Below are 21,027 nucleotides of genomic sequence, written 5' to 3'. Positions count from 1 at the left end.
AACTATAGTCCCCATGCTGTACATTATACCCCATGACCTATTTATTTTATAACTGGAAGTTTGTACCATTTCACCCCCTTTACTCCTTTCACCCTAACCCCTGCCAACCACCAATCTGTTCGTATTGATGAGTTTTTTTTTAATTCCAAATAGAAGTGATATCATACAGTTTTCTCTTTCCTTGACTTACTTCACTTAGAATAATGCCCTCAAGGTCCAGCCATGTTTTTACAAATGGCAAGATTACATTATTTTTCACAGATGAATAATATCCCAGGAAGTATATGTAGATGTATCAATCACAATTTCTTTATCTATTCTTGCATTGATGGACCCTTATCTTGGGTATTAGAAATAATGCTACAGAAGGAGAAAATTGGCGGCAGAATAGACAGACGTGTTCTGAGCCTTGTCCCGGAGCAGAAAGAAAGAACAGCTGAGGGTCACACGAGGAGTGTTCGTTGGCAAGTTAAGGGACAGCTAAACTACAGGAGAAGGTGGGGCACTGGTAGACGAGGTTCCCCTGACAGGGCAGCCCCCATTGCGGCTGGGTCCCCTCCTGGAGCTACGGGCTCGGATGCGGAGACTGCGCCATCTAGAAAGGGAAAGTGGAGCTTATCGGAAGCCTGAAAATCCACAACTGCGGTACCCACCGAACAGCTGCGAGCCCAGAACACCAGACCCCAATTGGCGCAAACACGCAGATTCAGAGGAGCTCTACACTCCACAATGGAAAGGTCAGATTTCGCCTGGGATAAGGAGAGAGAGAACTACAGAACCAGACATCTGGAGAAGAGAGACCATGGGGAGACAAAGAAACAGCCCACATATGAAAGAAAAGCAGGCATCACCAGCAAAGGAAGTAAACGAACTGGAGGCAAGCAACCTGTCAGAGAAACAATTCAGAAAAATGGTCATAAGGTGGCTGAAAAGAATGGAAGACAAATTTGACAATAAGAGTAAGAACCAAGAGGAAATGAAAATGACATCAGTGTTGTAAAGAACTCAATAGAAAGCATCAAGAGTAGACTAGAAGAAGCAGAGGACCGTATCAGTAAGCTAGAAGACAAGATGGGAAAAAATACAAGTAGAGCAGCTTCTAGAAAAAAAAATTAAAAAGCAGGAGGAGAGCCTAAGGGAACTTTGGGACAACACGAAACAAAACAACATCCGTATAATAGGGGTACCAGAAGGAAAGGAAACTGAGCAAGGAATAGAAAACCTGTTTGAAGAAATAATGACAGAAAACTTCCCTGATATAGGGAAGAAAAACCCCACACAATCCAAGAAGCTCAGAGTCCCAAGCAAAATGAACCCCAAAAGACTGACGCCAAGGCACATTATAATTAAATTGGCAAACACCAACGACAAAGTAAGAATCTTAAAAGCGGCAAGAGAGAGACAGAGAGTTACATACAAAGGAACCCCCATCAGACTAGAAACTGATTTCTCAACAGAAACTCATCAGGCCAGAAGGGAATGGAATGAAATATACAAAGTCATGCAAAGGAAGGGTTTGAATCCAAGAATACTGTACCCAGCAAGGCTATCAATCAAAATTGAAGGTGAAATGAGGAGCTTCACAGACAAAAAAGGACTAAGGGAATTTATTACTACCAAACCAGCAATGCAAGAAATGCTAAAAAGTCTGCTGTAAAAAAAGAAATAGGAAGCGAAGAAGGAACACAGGGGTAAAGAATAAAAATGGCGACAAATAAGTACCTATCAATAATAACTTTAAATGTAAATGGATTAAATGCCCCAATCAAAAGACATAGGGTAACGGATTGGATAAGAAAACAAGACCCATATATCTGCTGATTACAAGAAACCCACCTCAGATAAAAAGACACACACAGACTGAGGGTGAAGGGATGGAAAAAGGTTTTCCAGGCGAATGGAAATGAAAAAAAAGCTGGGGTAGCAATACTTATACCTGACAAATTAGATCTCAAAGTGAAGGACATAACAAGAGATAAGGAAGGCCACTTCATAATACTAAAGGGAGCAATCCAACAATAAGAAATAACTCTGGTAAACATATATGCACCCAATACAGGAGCACCCAAATACATAAAAAAACTCCTGGAGGACATCAAGGGAGAGATTGACAGCAATACAATCATAGTAGGAGACTTTAATACCCCACTATCACCATTGGACAAATCCTCTAAACAAAAAATCAGCAAAGAAACATCAATCCTAAATGACTCACTAGACCAGATGGAATTAATTGATATCTTCAGAACATTTCACCCCAAAGCCACAGAATATACATTCTTCTCAAGTGCACATGGGTCATTTTCAAAGATAGACCATATGTTGGGACATAGGCAAAGTCTCTTCAAATTCAAGAAGATAGAAATCATATCAAGCATCTTCTCAGACCACAGTGGCATAAAACTGGAAATCAACTACAATAAAAACAATCCAAAAAATCAAACACATGGAGACTAAACAGCATGCTATTAAACAATGACTGGGTTACCAGAGAGATCAAGGAAGAAATAAAAAACATCATGGCAACAAATGACAATGAAAACACAACAATCCAAAATCTATGGGACACAGCAAAAGCAGTCTTGAGAGGGAAGTTCATAGCTCTACAAGCATACTGCCAAAAAACAAGAAACAATGGTAATAAATTACCTAACCCTACAACTCAAAGAGTTAGAAAAAGAGCAACAAGAAAACCCCAATGTAAGCAGAAGGAAGGAAATAATAAAGATCAGGGCGGAGATAAACGACATAGAGAGTAAAGAAACAATATGAAAGATCAACAAAACCAAGAGCTGCTTCTTTTAAAGGATAAACAAGATTGATGAACCTCTAGCCAGGCTCACCAAGAAGCAAAGAGAGAGGACCCAAATAAACAAAAACGAAATGAAAGAGGTGAAATAACAACAGATCCCGCCGAAATACAAAGGATTGTTAAAAAATACTTCGAACAACTCTATTCCAACAAACTGGACAACCTGGAGGAAATGGACATATTCCTAGAAAAATTTAACCATCCAAAACTCAATCAGGAAGAATCTAAACAGCTAAATATGCCAGTAAATATGGAAGAAATTGAAGCAGTCATCAAAAAGCTTCTGGCAAACAAAAGCCCGGGGCCAAACGGCTTCACAGGAGAGTTTTACCAAACATTCAAGGAAGAACTAAAACCTATCCTCCTCAGACTATTCCAAAAAATTCAAAAGGAAGGAACACTTCCAAGCTCCTTCTTTGAAGCCAGCATCACCCTAATACCAAAACCAGATAAAGACAACACAATGAAAGAGAATTACTGGCCAATATCCCTCATGAACGTAGATGCCAAAATCCTCAACAAAATTCTAGCAAATCGGATCCAGAACTACATCAGAAAGATCATACACCATGACCAAGTAGGATTTATCCCAGGAATGCAAGGATGGTACAATATCTGCAAATCAATAAATGTGATATATCACATAAACAAATTGAGAGATAAAAATCACATAGTCATATCAATTGATGCAGAAAAGGCATTTGACAAAATCCAACACCCTTTCTTTTCTTTTTTCTTTTTTTAAATAATTTTTATTGATTTTTTACAGAGAGGAAGGGAGAGGGATAGAGAGTTACAAACATCGATGAGAGAGAAACATCGATCAGCTGCCTCCTGCACATTCCCTACTGGGGATGTGCCTGCAACCAAGGTACATGCCTTTGACCGGAATCGAACCTGGGACCCTTGAGTCTGAAGGCCGACGTTCTATCCACTGAGCCAAACTGGTTAGGGCTCCAACACCCTTTCTTGATAAAAACTCTCAACAAGTTGGGAATAGAAGGATCATACCTCAACATAATAAAAGCTATATATGATAAACCCACAGCTAACATCATACTCAATGGGCAAAAACTAAAACCATTTCCCCTATGAAGAGGAACAAGGCAGGGATGCCCACTCTCACCACTCCTATTTGACATAGTACTGGAAGTATTAGCCATTGCAATTAGACAAGAAGAAGAAATAAAAAGGCATCCAAATTGGAAAAGAAGAAGTAAAGCTCTCCTTATTTGCAGATGACATGATATTGTACATAAAAAACCCGTAAGACTCCATCAGAAAACTAACAGACTTAATAAATGAATTCGGCAATGTAGCAGGATACAAAATGAACGCAAAGAAATCTATGGCATTTCTATATACCAACAGTGAACTTACAGAAAGAGAGACTAAAAAAGCAATCCCATTTACCATCGCACCAAAAAAATTAAGATACCTGGGAATAAACTTAACCAAGGAGGTAAAAGACCTATACGCGGAAAACTACAGGACACTGAAAGAGACAGAGGAAGATGTAAACAGATGGAAGAACATACCATGTTCATGGATTGATAGAATCAACATCATTAGAATGTCCATACTACCCAAAGCAATCTATAGATTCAATGCACTCCCCATTAAAATACCAACGGCATATTTCACAGACCTAGAAAGAACTTTCCAAAAATTCATCTGGAATAAAAAAAGACCCCAAATAGCCACAGCAATCCTGAGAAAGAAGAATAAAATAGGAGGGATCTCAATACCAGATTTCAAGCTGTATTACAAAGCCACTGTTCTCAAAACAGCCTGGTACTGGCACAAGAACAGACATATAGATCAATGGAATAGAATAGAGAATCCAGATATCGACCCAAACCACTATGCTCAATTAATATTTGACAAAGGAGGCATGAACATACAATGGAGTCAAGACAGTCTCTTCAATAAATGGTGTTGGGAAAATTGGACAGATACATGCAAAAAAATGAAACTAGATCACCAACTTACACCATACACAAAAATAAACTCAAAATGGTTACAGGACTTAAACATAAGATGGGGAAACCATAAAAATACTAGAGGAATCCACAGGCAGCAAAATCTCAGACATATGCCGAAAGAACTTCTTCACTGATACTGCCCCTAGGTCAATGGAAGCCGAAGAGAAAATAAACAAATGGGACTACATCAAAATAAAAAGCTTTTTCACAGCAAAAGAAACCATCAACAAAACAACAAGAAATCCCACTGTATGGGAGAACATATTTGCAAATGTTATCACTGATAAAGGTTTAATCTCCAACATCTACAGGCAGCTTATACAACTTAATAAAAGGAAGATAAATGATCCAATAAAAAAATGGGCAACGGACCTAAATAAAATCTTTTCGAAAGAAGACAGAAGGAAGGCCAAGAGACATATGAAAACATGCTCAAAGTCACTAATTATCTGAGAGATGCAAATCAAAACGACAATGCGATACCATCTCACACCTGTCAGAATGGCTATCATCAACAAATCAACAAACGACAAGTGTTGGCGAGGATGCGGAGAAAAAGGAACCCTCGTGCACTGCTGGTGGGAATGCAGACTGGTGCAGCCACTGTGGAGAACAGTATGGAGTTTCCTCAAAAAACTGAAAATGGAACTCCCATTTGACCCAGTAATCCCATTCCTAGGATATATCCTAAGAAACCAGAAACACCAATCAGAAAGGATATATGCACCCCTATGTTCATAGCAGCACAATTTACAATAGCTAAGATTTGGAAACAGCCCAGGTGCCCGTCAGCAGATGACTGGATCAGAAAACTATGGTACATCTACACAGTGGAATACTACGCTGCCATAAAAAAGAAGGAATTCTTACCATTTGTAGCAACCTGGATGGAATTGGAGAACATTATGCTAAGTGAAATAAGCCAGTCAATGAAAGAAAAATACCACATAATCTCTCTCATTTGTGGATAATAAAAAACATTATAAACTGATGAACAAAAAGATAGATACAGAGGCAGTAAAGCATCAAACAGACTGTCAAATTACAGTGGGAAGGTTATGGAGAGGTGGGGGAAATAAGAGATCAATCGAAGGACTTATATGCATGCATATAAGAGTAACCAACGGATGCAAAACATTGGGGGGTGAGGGCATGTATGGGAGTGGGGTGGGGGGAGCAATGATAAGATATGTACACATATAATACCTTAATAAAAAAATAAATAAAAGAAAATAAAAGAATCAGAATAAATATAGGTTTAATTAAAATTTTTTTAAAAAAGAAATAATGCTGCAATAAACATGGGGGTGCATATATCTTTTTGAGTGTTTTCATTTTGCATAGTGTTTTGTATACTAGCTTTGTATCTTGTAACTTTACTGATTTTTTAAATTAATTCTAACACTTCTTTGATGTTTTTCCATACACATATCATGCTATCTGCAAATAGTGAAGTTTTACTTCTTCCTTTCCAATTTGGATGCCTTTTGTTTTTCATATGTAATTGTTCTGTGTGTGACTTCCAACACCATGTTGAATTAGAGTGGTGAAAGTGTGCATCCTTGTCTTATTCCTGATCTTAGAGGAAAAACTTTCAGCTTTCATCACTGAATTTGGGGTTAGTAGTGGGGTTTATTATAGTGAGGTACATTCCCTTTATACCCACTTAGATGAAAGTTTTTATCATAAATGGATGTTGAATTTCATCAAATGATTTTTCTGAAATCTATTGAGATAATCAATGATTTTATCCTTGATTTTGTTTAGTGATGTGTCATGTTCAATGATTTGTGGATGTTGAACCATCCCTGCATTGCTGGAATAAATCCCACCTGATCCAGGTGTATGGCCTTTTTAATGTATTCAGTTTGCTAGTATTTTGTTGAGGATTTTTGTATCTGTGTTCATCAGGAGAATTGGCCTGTTAATTCTTTTTTTGTGGTGCTCTTGTCTGGTTTTGGTATTAGAATCAAGCTGGCCTTATAATAATATGAGTTTGGAAGTGTTCCCTCTCTTCTATTTTTTGGAAGAGCTTGAGAAGATTTGGTATTAACTGTTCTGTGAATGTTTGGTAAAATCCACCAGTGTAGTTTGATAGAATTCACCTTGTAATTATCATTTTTATCTGCCATCAGCATGGTTACTTTTACGATCAGGGCATGTAAATTACAAAATTTACATGTTGATCAACAATATTTGGTAATAACACAGTATGATACCAAATACTTCTAAAACAAACATGATTGTGGAAATCATGTGAAAATGGAATCGTTTTTAAAATATTTAAATCTAAGAAGAAATAAAACTAAAGCTCTCTGAAGGGTTAGTATGTCAAGTATATTGCGGATAATTCCACTTACAATGACTGGGTTACATAACCATGTCATACAAATCTAATCACCTGGCTAAGACTTTAGGTCACAACATGTGAAAGAAAAATGCATCTCTGCATGGCACAAAATGGGTCCTCCATGGGTGTTAAATGGCTATTCTTTCAGGTACCGATGAATGAGAAAAAAAGGAAGACTAGCAGAGTGACGATAGTACAAATAACTGAGATGGTATAAGTCCTGAGTGGAACAAAGGCTCATTTTCCTCCGAGGTCTACATAAAAAAAAAAAAAAAAAAAAAAAAAGTACAAATGTTGGTGTTAACATTCAGTTTTCCCTGTGAGAAAACCTTGGATGCCTCCATAGTCATAAGTAACATAGCACTTTATCAGAGGATTCCTTCTAAATGTCTTATTTGTATTAATTGCAGATCTTGAAAAAATCTCTTAACTCCAATTCCTAACTTAATCCTTTGACAGTACAAATAACTGACTCAGTGATTTAGAGTTGCTATATATAGAAGTTCACCTATACAGGTAAATCAAGTTTTAAAATGACTATTTCACTAAAAGCTAAAGCAACAATGGTGTGGATATCTATATTAGTGCTGTTTCATCTCCAACCCCTTCAACAACAAGGCTACCACAATATCAATAAACAAAGATGTCTAGGCTTTTGATAGGATGAGCTGGAGACTTTGCAGATTCTTTTACCACATCAATTATCTGTTTAAAAATGTTACTTGGAAGTAAGGATTATTTTAGTGATATAAAAAAAACTCAAATAAAACTGCTATACCCCACTGCTCATGCTTTCTCCGTTGATTGTACTTGTGGGCTCTCAGCTCTTCAAAGGAGAATTCTGACTCTCCACAAATGAGCTTCTCCTTGCAGTACATAACAACTTGCTGAATGTCAGTTCTGGCTGTCAGAGAGGGATGTGCAGAGTATTCTGATTTAGAAATCAAGACCACCCTTTGTTCCCTATAATGGGAAAAAACACATTATTTAAAACACTATACAAAAGCAGCTCTTGATGAAAACTAAGGAATAAATTAATGTACTTACATATTCGACTCTTTATCACAAGCTGAAGATGTTAGTTTAGAAATTTCTGAACCCTAAAGACAAAATAAACAACAAAAAAAACCACTCACATACCTGAAAAGAAACCATCACACAAATTATTTCACAAAACAATATAAAAATGCTTAAAGGGCCTCTCCATGATCACACAGATTTATTTATGTTCTTTTAAATTATAATTAACTAGGAGCCCAGCGCGCAATTCGAAATCACGCAGTGCCACCCACCCTCGAGTTGCCGGTCCGACCCTGCCTCCCTCTCCGGCCCTTGAAGCAGCCTCGGCCACTGCTGATCTGATCAGGCCATCCCCCAGCGCAGGCACAGAGTCCCCTGCCGCCCCGCCCCCAACACTGTGCGCGCAACCTCTTCCTCTCCCGTTGACCTGTTACAGCGTCCCGGTTAATTAGCATATTTCTCTTTTTTATATATAAAGATATCTGAAACTTGAGTTTGCATTATTGGTTGTAACTTCTACTAAAACGTCCAATAGAAAGTGATTTACAAATTCTCTACTTGGTAGTAGAGAAGGGCAGGCACTTATTCTCTTCAATCCAGTCAAGGAGCTGGGCCACAGTGCCTAAGTGTTATAGGATTAACACTGCAAAATGCCACATTTTTAATCATTAAGATTTTCTTCTGGTACTATTCTATCCTTACAAGTTCCCAATGCTAGCATCTGTTCACTAAACAACTATTTACTGAATATTTCATACATGGCCTGTCCTGAGCTAGGTCCTGGGAATGTGACCATAAACAAGACCCATCACTGATGTCTAAAAACTCAGTCTGGGCAATAGGAAGCAGCAAGGAGGCTGGCATGAATGTGTAGGATGTAAATTGGAAGTGTGAGTATCTATCAAAATTAGAAATTCATATTCTACTTCTAGAAATGTGTTATATTAAGAAAACATGCCATGTAAGGTAAGATCAGAGCCATTTCCATTGGGTTCAGCTTAAAGGAGGTCCCAGAAAACTCTGAAAAAGCAGTTGTGCCAGGAAAGATGCTGGGAAAAAGGCTGAGCGAAGGAAAGATGAGCATATTTTTAAAATATATTTTATTGATTTTTTACAGAGAGGAAGGGAGAGGGACAGAGTTAGAAAAATAGATGAGAAACATGGATCAGCTGCCTCCTGCACACCCACTACTGAGGATGTGCCTGCAACCAAGGTACATGCCCTTGACCGGAATCGAACCTGGGACCCTTCAGTCCGCAGGCTGATGCTCTATCCACTAAGCCAAACCCATTAGGGCAAGATGCGCATTTTTACACTTCAATGAACCATTAGGGCAGAAGAGATCTTGACAGGGCAAAAATATTGAGGAGTAAAGACAAGCTCAGGTGAAAAACTGCCTTTTTCTATCAAGATGGCAGGGAAGGGTGCAGTTACATTTATGGGTTGATGGCAGAAAATTTACAGATGTCATCTGATGGCTTCTGCTGTTATCAATGAAATAGTATTTTTGCCAGCTCCTGAGGGAGAGGTTAGAGTCACATCCCAAGTTTCAAATTTGAAGAGCATAAAAAGGAGTTTAAATTCATTATAATTTGGCATTAGAATGAAACGGGAAACAAGATATACATAAAATAAGAGATACATAAAACATAAAGAGTGCTTGAGAAACTGGAAATACAATTGCCTGAAGTAGTAGAGCCCGGGTTTGATGTTACAGAACCAATGTTTAAAGCTGAGGTTTTTCAAAAAAAAAAATTTATTCACTGATTTTAGAGAGGGGGGGGGGGGAAGGAGAGAAACATCAATTTGTTGTTCCACTTATTTATGCATCCATTGGTTGATTCTTCTATGTGGTCTGACCAAAGATTGAACCATAACCTTGACATATTGGGAGGACACTGTAACCAACTGAACTAACCAGCCAGGGCCTGAAGCTGAAGTGGTTTTATTTAAATTGATTTTAGAGAGGGAGAAAGGAAGAGAGAGAGTGAGAGTAAGAGTGAGAAAGAGAGAGAAACATCGATATGAGAGAGATACATTGATCAGTTGCCCCCATATACACCCTGACCAGGGGTTGAACCTGAAACCTAGATATGTGCCCTGAACAGGAATAGAACCTGAGACCTTCCATTGCTCAGGACAACACTCCAACCAGATGGAGCCACACCAGCCAGGGCTGTTTTTAAAGCTGGGCTCAGGAGCCTCCAAGTGATTGTGGCCCAGGGTAGGGGTTCCTGGGCCTGAGAAGGCCAGCAGAACAAAATAAATAAGCTGCTGGGGAGCTTCTCAGCGTATGGACACAGGAGGTTGTATAGTGGGGGTGCCTATGTCAGATAAATGTAAGACGGTGTTGTTAGTAAGTTATTTAAATTTAATATTGGAGTTCTGGCAGGTAGCTCAGTTTGTTAGCGCATCATCCTGATACACCAGGGTTCCAGGTTCAATCTTCGGTTAGGGTACATACAAGAATCAACCAATAAATGCATAAATAAATGGAACAACAAATCAATGTTTCCCTCTCTCTCTCATTTAAATATTTTTAAAATTTAATATTGGAAGTGAGCAGTGATAGATGACAACAGGCCAGAAAGTCACCACAGATGCAAGTAGATGACATGGAAGTTAGGGTCATAGGTTGTATAAGGCAGCAGATTACTGTTCAATACCATCTCCAGTTTACAGAAATGTTATTACCTGATTCTTAGAAACACAGGCTGGATTTGATTTTGATGTCATCATTTGGTTTAAAATCTGAGCATTATGAAGAGGTTCTGAGGGTCTAGCTATGGGGCAGGAGGAATAATGAAATAAATAGGAATAAAAACCATATTAAAAATTATTACAAACATATTCTCCCAATCTTTCAATAGAAGTATTACAAAATAAATCGGCTCTTTCAACACTGTCTCACAAAGTAGAACTAAAACACTTTTTGGATAAGAGAAATATTGTAGAAACGATTTTCTGATCAATTCAAAATGCCCAAGGAAATACCCCAAAATTATGTAAACTGTAATTATTTTTTAAAAAAAGGGCAAGTTAGTCCACACTTACTGCTTAAATATAATCTTTATTTCTAAGGAAGAAAATGACTACATTTCTTTAAAGTTGCATTAAACACATCTGACTCAAATCAAAACAGATAGACTCTAGAATAAGTACTACTCTCAATTTTGGGCAATTTTTATTTATTTTTTGAAATCCTAAGAATACAATGAAATCAAGTCTTTCTTGTGGGTTTGCTCTTTTAAAGTGCTAAGACAGAGCCCCTAATCTCCAGTGCTATTTAAGCAGGCCTTAATATGATTAAGAGTACCTTCCCCATTACCTAAGACAATACAACCAATAAAAGTGAAAAAAAATTGTTTAAGGGGGTGGGGTGGGAAGAAGCAGTGCAAATCAGAGACTAAATTAGCAACAATTTAAACATTTTACAAAACATTATTTTACCTTGAGCTGGCAAATGGGTTTTGGTAACACGTGTCTGAAATAACCTAAATGACAGTAGAAAGGCACAAATAAACAATATAGATAATACACTTCAATTTAATACATATTTGCAAAAACTAAATATCTAAATATGCCAAGTAGCTTATTCTAAGCTAGAAAAGACTGAGATCAAGGGAGAATGTAAAGTTGAATTTTAGAGTTGCTCCAAAACTTAAAAAGAAATTCTGGGATTATCTTCGCACCCAATAGATTCAGATTAGAAAATTTATCTGTTTGCATAGTTTATATCAGTATTTCTTAAACCCATATAGCAAATACACCCTTCTTCTCTGTGTACCAAGTATGCCAATGTTCCAACATGGGGTACTTAAACCCTCTTTTTAAGCATTCTATATACCTGGAACATAATGAATATGTTTGGAAGAAGCTACTACTTATAAAGGCATATATAGAATTGTTCACACTGTGAGAACTTAAATGTCATTTTATGACACTTTTGAACATCAAGCCAATCTGTCAAGTCACATGCAACATCCAGAGCTGATGTTTCTGAATGATGTGAGCAAGAGTGCACAATATGAAAAGACTAAGAGACATATAGCCAAAGGCAACCAGATGCCAAATTTGATTTTACTCTTAATTCAAACAAACCAATGGTTTAAAAAAAAATTACATAGCAATGCATAACTGAAAATTAGATAATAAAGAATTATTGATAATTTTTTTAGTGAAAATGGTGTAAGGTTCCACAAGAAATCAACTTTTACAGATGTTTACGGAAGTAATTGGGGTAAAATATTTTGCTGTCTTAGATTTGCTTTAAATTCTCCATAGAAAAAACAAGTTCAACTGTCAAAATTACTATTAAAAACAGCACAAGGGGCCCAGGCCAGGTATCTCAGCTGGTTACCAGTAGATCATCATCCCGATAAGCCAAGATTGCAGGTCCAATCTCCAGTCAGGGCACATATAAGAATCAACCAATGAATGCATAAATGGGAACAATAAATTAATGTTTCTCTCTCTCTCTCTCAAAAAAAAAAAAAAAAAAAAAAAAAAAGAGCATGAGGACTATAACAAAGCAGAAGAAAAATAAAAAGAGTATATTAAATGCTGGAAGGGGTACAGTGAGATAAACTCTCTCATATGCTGCTAAAGAGGAACCAGCAGAACTCTGGTATAACCTTTCTAGTAGGAAATCTGGTGATATGTATTACAAGCCTTAAAACTCTTCCTTTACCCTTTCACTCAGTAGTGTCAATTCTGAGAATCTATCAGAAGAAACTAGCAAAAAATAGGCAATATATTAGGAGATACTTTAATGATGAGGGAAAATAATCTTGATGTAAAGCTGCATATGAACATAAAGCATGGCTGCTAATACTGTAAAAAGCAGAGAAATGCCAAAAAGCCAACTAAAATGCCAAAAAGGTTCTTCTGCTGTTTTAGTTTTCTGTACCTTTCAAATTCCCTAAATGAAGGATATTACGTAATCACAGAAAAAGTAAACAATTGTGCAAACCAAAATTATCCATTAACATATGTTGTTTTGCCCTGGCCAGGTGGCTCAGTTTGTTAGAACACAGTCCCATACACCAAAGGGTTGCAGGTTCAATTCCCAGTCGTGGCACCTACCTAGGTTGTAGGTTTGATCTCCAGTTGGGGCATCTACAAGAGGCAACGAATTGATGTTTCTTCCTCTCTCTCTCAACCTTCCTCTCTCTCTAAAATCAGTAAAAACATATCTTCCAGTGAGAAAAAAGGAAGGAGAGAGAGAGAGAGAGAGAGAGATTATAGTTTTTTGCTGTTGTTAATCCTCACCCGAGGATATTCTTTCCATTGATTTTTAGAGAGTAGAAGGGAGGGAGACAGGGAGAAAAAGACAGAGAGGGAAACATTGATGTGAGAGAGATATAGATTGGTTGCCTCCTGCATGTGCTATGATGTGACCAGGGATTGAACCTACAACCCAGGTATGTGCCCTTAAACAGGAATCAAACCCACAACCCTTCAGTGCTTGGGCCAATGCTCTAATCACTGAAAATACTGGCCCGGGCTATTATGCCGTTCTTTATAAAAATGTTCAACCGTTAAATTGTGACATAACTCTGGGACAGATTTATCAACTACTTTATAAGTATATAAAAGTTCATAATTTCTTAACAGCAGTATAGAGCTCAATATATACAACCTGACATACAGTACCATTTACTGTTAAAATGCACAAACACAAAACACCACAGAGGCAGAAGATATTGAAAGTATTATTTCTGGGCAGTTTCTTTCCTTTCCACTCTTGTTTATTAGCCACATTTTCCACAACAAGGAGATGACAATAACATTATCTCCAGAGCAAATATTACATTTCAAAGCAGGAAACACCACACAGAGCTTCATTTTCAAACTACCTGTACTGTTCCTGCAGCAGCTCTTTAGGTTCCGCCTGGTTGTGAATTCCTCTCCGGAAGACGGCACTGGCATGTTGCAGCTGTCCATGGCCCTCCAGATGTTCAGCCCAGGCTATGTACAGAGGAGAGGACAGCTTCCCAATCCCATGGTTGTACAGAAACTCAAAAAACTGATGAGGGTCAGTGTTGCACTCAGCCTACAGAAACCCAAAGCAAAGAGACATGAAAACAAAGGAACTTGAGATCTAGGTCTAGCTAGCCCAAACCAACCAGAGGTTTCAGGCTGTACTGCATAGGGGAAAGCCCTTGTTCTGATGACAAACCTAAAAGTTGAGCTCATTCCTTTCCTAGACATTCAGTATCTCCCATAACTACCTAGACTATTGCCCAACATAGTGAACTCTATAATAACCCACTATATAAAGTATTACTTTTGTTTAATCGGAGCTTGCTCAAGTTCTATAGGGTGACTCTATCCTAGTATTTTGTAATTTAGTGACCCAATCCATGTTTATTCTAGCCATTACACTTATGATTTTATTGCTAGAATTCATGTTCTCAAGCCATTATTTCAAGATTAATGAGACCAAGCCTTTTAAAGTCTATAAGCTAAGGCAGCCTTATCCTTTGAGCACTAAATTTAGTTTCTGAGAGCTCAAACTTTCTTAATTATTTGGAATGAATTTAATTTATTCTCAGGACCCCATCCCCAAACACACTTGTGACAAAGCTTTTTTTAGTTGATAGTTTCTACCTTGTGTTGTAACATTTATACACTTGATACACAGAGGAGGGTTTTAAAATTAAATCAGACGCCACCATACAGAAGCCAAAAGGTTCTAAATTACACATCTCTAACCATAAAATTTATGACTGAAAACACGAGGAATTAAGACAGTTTAAAATCATCTTAAAACCTGGGGGGGGGGGGGGAGCAAAAGTATAATACGATTATGAATTTGAGTATACCTGGATCTATACTTACAAATTTTAAACAATAATTGATGAATCTTGGATCATTATGGTATCTCTTGTTTTCTAAAAATTCCTTCATTAAACGTTCTAATAGAACTGTAAAGTATTCTTTTTTCTCAGGAAAATTCTCTTCTATCCATTGCATATAACTAGAAAAATATGGATAATATTAGTTTTCAAGGCAACATAAAAATTTGTTTAAAGAAAATAAATAAACTAAATGCTAACCTTTGCCATACACTAAGCGGGTCATTGCCCCTGTAGCTCTGCAGGTGGGCTTCAAACATTCTAGAAAAGAGAAAAATATGCACATGGGATATTAGGGATAATACCTAAAAGCAAAAAATGTATTTTATACTATGCTAGAGGCCCGATGCATGAAATTCGTAAAAGGGGCTCAGCCCCCGCCACTACTGTGGCTGCCTCTGCCTCAGCCCCCACCGGCCGTGGCCCCTGCCACCGCGGCTTCATCCGGAAGGTCGTGTGCAAGGACATTTAGTCTAATTAGCATATTACACTTTTATTATTTTGTTTATTATTAAAACAAAAATCTTAAATACCAATTCAAATGCTATCTCTCTATATATAAAAGGCTAATATGCTAAGTGTCCCTCCTACCATCTGACTGGTCGCTATGATGCGCACTGACCACCAGGGGGCAGATGCTCAACACAGGAGCTGCCGAACTGCAGTGTCTTGGTAGCAGTGGTTCTCGGGTGCTGCACCCCGATACCAGAGAGGAGGGAGCCCGATTCCTTGTGGGGCTGCATGATTCCGCCTTCAGCTGTGGGTTGTGTTGTTGCTGGGGCACTGTAGTCCCAAATCTGGTTTACTGCACACTTGCTGTTTCCATTCCACACCCTGTATGATAGCAACTTTGCAGAGTGTCCTCCCATACTCCAGAACTCCTTGGGAGATGTCAGAGAGCTGGTTTCCCCTGAGGGACCCCACCTGCTGGAGGGACGCCACTTACTCTGCAGACACCAGGGAGGGACCACAGGAGGTTGACTCTAGGGCGTGTCTAGCCCATCTCTCCCAGTCCCACCCCAATGGCCACCTTCTAATTAATTTCCTTCAATGTGCACGAATCCGTGCACCGGGCTACTAGTATAAAAATTAAGAAAGCCATCACTCAGGATGGTTAGAAGCAGCACTTTTCCAGAAGAAAGAAGACCAAGGCCTCTGAGCTTAGTCCTAAAACACACAGCTGGAAAAAGCTCCCAGCCCTATCCCCAAGACTTCTTCTCCCCTACTGATCCCCACTGTCACCACCAGCACCATGAGACAGTGCCCACAAGTTTGCTGCTTCCCCTCTTACTGATGGATTTACTTTTTGATTTAGCAAACCCACTTCTGTAAATCTAGAAGACAATACATCTGTGTATGTTCACAATGCCACAAACACTGGATTTTCACTGCAGCAAAATTTGTAATAGCAAGAGGCTGTCAACAACCAAGTATGCACCAATGGAGGACTTTTCAGATCAATTATGGTACATGAAATATTATGCAGTTGTAAAAAGAATGATAAAGAGCTCTACATATTGCTAGAGAAATCTCCAAGGATAGTGTTAAGTAAAAAAAGCAGTATATACCCTGCTACATCCTATGTGAGATAAAGGTAGAAATTGTACACATACAACCATAGATATATTAACATTAATATATTATTAAAATATTTATATTTGCACAAGAAACACTTGAAAAATAAACTAGAAAGTGGTTATATATGAGATGGTGGGAGAGTAGACAGGTATAGATCTCAGTGAATACTTTTCTAAATCTTTTTTGCAACTATATTAATATATTAGTTGTTTTTAAAAATCAAAAACTTTCTAAATTATGAATCTCCCTTTCATGCCTCATAGCAGATAAATCCCTACAATATCAGGTCCAAGACAAACATTTCATGTGTGATATCAACCCCATTTCCCTAGAAACATGACAAGTCCACTCTATACCGAAACGTCCAGTTCACTAGAGCAGAGGCCAATGTAAAGTCTTCAGAAGTAAAAATAAGGTCAGAAATGCCTGATTTCTCCTTTTAAGGGGAGTGGGGAGGGAAGCAAGCTTCTTGAAGTGAAATCCTTGGCAGCTACATTGAAGGCTAAAGAAAAAGTCTTAGAGAAAATAGATGTTTATTTTGACTGAATCTCCTGATCCCAGAGAGTAAGATCCGCCTGGTGCTGTCACATAGATTTAACTTTTAAGTGATTTTGAAACCGTGGTATAAGTCGCTTAAGTCATAGATCAAAGGCTTGGGAATTTAAAAAATGATTAGAGGCTGCATCAATAACAGTAAGTGTAGATTTTTTTTCTTAAAGTACACGTCATTCAAAGGCTTTTAAAAGTTGACTGTGGGGTGATCAGTAAGAGGAATTTTAAATTCTCCCCATGCTCTGTAGAGTTTTTTATTTTTTTGTCTGTTTTTAAGAAGTGGCCTTGAGCCCTGGACGGTGTTGCCCAGTGGTTGGAGGTCAGCCGCGCAGGGAAGGATCGCAGTTCCTGGTCAAGGGCAGGTGTCTAGGTTGCAGGTTCGACTGGGGGAGGCCAACTGATGTGTCTCTGTCACATAGATCTCTCTCTCTCCCTCCCTCCCTCCCTTCTTCCCTCTCCCCCTCCATTCCTTGCACTCTCTCTCTAAAAAATATAACCTCAGGTGAGGATTAACAACAAGAATAAGTGGCCTTGAAAGTTTCTCAGCAAACCTACACGCAGCTTTAGGTTCTGGTTGCGCTGTGTTTTTGTCCCCCTGAGGCGCAGGCCCAGAGCGGGCTCCTCACGGAGGACAAGCGGGGCTCTGAGGGCCTCACAACTGCCCAAATCTCCCCACACTGCTACATGCCAGGTTTGGGCGGAGGCGCGGGCACATGGCAGAGTCGGTCCACGACTCGAATGGCCACAGCCTTGGTGGGCAACGAGGGGGTGGGGTCAAAGGCCGCGGAAAGGGGCGACAGGAGCAGGAGGCAGAACCCGGCAGGCCGGGACATGCAGACCCCAGGCTGGAACCCCAGGTACCCCAGCGCACGCACGCCCACCCACCAGACCCACACTCACTGCAAGACGTTTTCCGGGCTGTCCATGGCGAGAGGACACGCCAGCACCGGCTCCACCAGCACCCCGAGTGAGGAGCCGCCGCGAATTCGAATCTCCAGCGCAGCCGCAGTAGCAATGACGAGCGTTAGCCAGGCTCCCGGCCATTGGCCTCTGCTGCAGTCAGACTGGCCAACCGCCGGGGCCGTTGCCAGGAGACCAAGTCCCGCCTTACCGTGATGAACATTTGCCAGGCGCCTGGCCATTGGCCTCTGCTGCAGTCAGACTGGCCAATCGCCGGGGCCGTTGCCAGGAGACCAAGTCCTTCCCCCAGAGGGCCGCACCTTCTCCCACTTTCCGCGGTGGTAGAGGAACCAGAAGCTCGCTACTGGCTGAGGAGACTGAGGCGCGGAGGCGTTCTCAAGTTTGGCTCAGGCGTGGGGAGTGGATCTTTTCCACAGCCCTTCAAATTGCAACTGGCGTTCCCTGGGATCATCCCAGGGAAGGCACTGTGGGAGATGAATACCTAACCTGACACCTCCCCCCGCCCCGCCAGGCGAAAAAGTGAGGCCTTGGCCCCCAATCCCTAAAGTGGTGCCTCTTCGACTGCTCTCAAATATATATGAACCAGAATCACTATGCCTGGTTCATGGAAAGAAGAAAATAATACCTTTGTAGGCACAGACCGTGGCGTCGTTTGAGGCCGCGGAACCTGGGGTATAGGAGATGGGCAGGTGGGGTGAAACCAGCACCCCGCAAGACCATGCACCTCACATCCCGCAGCTTTCTGTTCAGTGTCTTCCGCTGTAAGAAGAGAAAGGAGATGCTAACGCTGGTGAAGTTTCGCCCCACAGCCTGTAATGCAGTGGCGAGAGTTAGGGCGGTTCATCAATGACCCAGAAAAAAACCCTCGCGGTTTTTGGCTTAGTGACTAGAGCGCGAGGGCAGGTTGGTGGGCACTTCGGGGTTGGTTATATAGGGCATAGGCGCCCTTGAAGACTTCTGGGCTTGATTGAAGGGATCTGATTGAACTGATTTGAAAAGCTGCGTGGATGTTCTGGAATGCCAGCTTTCAACATTTTTTGTGGAACTAGGAGCTCTGGAGACCAAGTTCTCAGGAATTACAAAATAAAACAAACAAACAAACAAACAAACAAACAAATAAATAAAGAGACCTCTTTATAAAGGAGGCCAGATGTCCAAGAAGTATGTAATCTGTTGATGCTTCCTACCTAAGAGTGAGCAGAAAGAGTCAGCCTAGCCTCTGGGCTTTTGGTCTTTCATAATTTCCCATTTTACCTCTCAAGATTGTTTCAAGAGCCACTTGACAATGCAAGTAAAACATAAAGGACTAGTCATGGGATTATTCCTTCTAGAAAGGCTGTTTGGATTGTTTGCTCTTTTAGGGCTCTTAAGTTAAATACCTAAAAATAATAGTAATTAATTAGCAGCTTTTAGAAACACTGATGGTCCCAGAGTCCACAATTTCTCCCAGGGTGTTGATCAATTGGATCTACACAAATACCTTATTTGTGGGGTTTATTACTCAGGATATTCACTCTTTAGATAAATGTTAGGTTCTGCTAACCATTACATGAATTAATATATTTTTAGTCCCACCAGCTCAAGATTTCAACTTGTGCTTGATAACAGCTCAATCATCAATTAGGAAATGTTGATTGAACATCCATCATGTACTAGGTGCTATTAGATTTATACCTAATTAACTCAGACAGATCCTGTCCTTATGAGACTAGTGGATTTATCTGGGAGATGAAGATACAGTCATAGAAAATTGTTTAAAGGTGTTATATATGTGTGTATTAAGTGCTAAATGAGTGAGTATTCAGACTATCTGCTAGGAGTGTCAAGAGGAGAGTGGGAAAATGGGGCCTGTTGGTCAGATAAAGCTTCATGAGGAAAAGGGGTGTTGAATTGGGCCCTGAGGTGGGGATGGATGTGGGTGGGGAGAGTTTGGGGGAGGTCATTCCTGGTATATAAGAAGGTACTGAGGGAGATCACCCTTGACTCTTGTTAATGAACAATTGAGATTCTTTCTGTTTTTGTGTGTTTTGTTTTGTTTTTTGGTGTTTTATTTCAGTATTTTATTTTTTCATTTTAAATTATATTTTTATTGTTGATAGTATTACAGATATCTCCCATTTCCCCCCTCCTCCCAGCCTCTACCCCCTCTTCCTAGACCCTGCTCTTCTGCCCCAGATCTTCACTACCCTATTGCCCATGTCCATGGGCTATGCATATTAAGTATACTAGAGGCCCGGTGCATGAATTTGTGTACCAGTGGGGTCCCTCGGCCTGGCCTGCGGGATCAGGCCGAAAGCAGCTCTCCGACATCCCCCAAGGGGTCCCGGATTGTGAGAGGGTGCAGGCCAGGCCGAGGGACCCCACCAGTGCACAATCAGGGCCAGGGAGGGATGCAGGAGGTTAGCCAGCCAGGGAGGGACCATGGGAGGACTCCAGGGTGTGTCCGGCCCATTTCCCTCAGTCCCGATCCCTGGACCCCAGCAGCAAGCTAACCTACCAGTCAGAGCGTCTGCCCTTTGGTTGTCAGTGCACGTCATAGCGAGTGGTTGAGCGGCCTTAGCATATCATTAGCATATTACACTTTGATTGGTTGAATGGATGACTGGACACTTAGCATATTAGGCTTTTATTATCTATACTAATAATAGGGTAATATGCTAATTAGACTGGATATACCGGACGTTTTTCGGATAAAGCCACAGTGGCAGGGGCCACGGCAGAGGCAGATAGGGGCCATCAGGCCAGCAGGGGAGAGCAGTTAGGGGCAATCAGGCTGGCAGGGGAGCAATTAGAGGCATCAGGCAGGCAGGCAGAGGTGATTAGGGGCGATCAGGCAGGCAGAGGGGTTAGAGGCAAAAAGGCAGGCAGGCAGAGGTGGGTGGGGGCAATTAGGCAGGCAGGCAGGTGACTGGTTAGGAGCCAGTGGTCTCGGATTGCAAGAGGGATGTC

The 21,027-nt window shown here is 40.2% G+C and overlaps 1 protein-coding gene across 1 annotated transcript in view; it reads right to left on the bottom strand.

Annotated features, from left to right (window-relative positions):
- BUB1 (BUB1 mitotic checkpoint serine/threonine kinase) overlaps positions 1-18,167 on the bottom strand; it is a 46,056-nt gene extending 27,889 nt beyond the window's left edge. The window contains exons 1-8 of the mRNA XM_080684811.1: positions 18,058-18,167; positions 15,229-15,288; positions 15,011-15,149; positions 14,026-14,222; positions 11,618-11,661; positions 10,862-10,950; positions 8,195-8,247; positions 7,926-8,110 (exon numbers count right to left, since the gene is read on the bottom strand). Coding sequence (XP_080540937.1) covers positions 7,926-8,110; positions 8,195-8,247; positions 10,862-10,950; positions 11,618-11,661; positions 14,026-14,222; positions 15,011-15,149; positions 15,229-15,288; positions 18,058-18,083 — 793 coding nt within the window. The 5' untranslated portion in view covers positions 18,084-18,167. The remainder of the gene's footprint in view (positions 1-7,925; positions 8,111-8,194; positions 8,248-10,861; positions 10,951-11,617; positions 11,662-14,025; positions 14,223-15,010; positions 15,150-15,228; positions 15,289-18,057) is intronic.
- Between the last annotated feature and the right edge of the window lie 2,860 nt (positions 18,168-21,027).

This window comes from Plecotus auritus (assembly GCF_963455305.1).
Source record: "Plecotus auritus genome assembly, chromosome: 8".
NCBI lineage: Eukaryota > Metazoa > Chordata > Mammalia > Chiroptera > Vespertilionidae > Plecotus > Plecotus auritus.
Note: the sequence above shows the minus strand (reverse complement) of the source record. Positions and strands in the feature narration are given on the sequence as shown.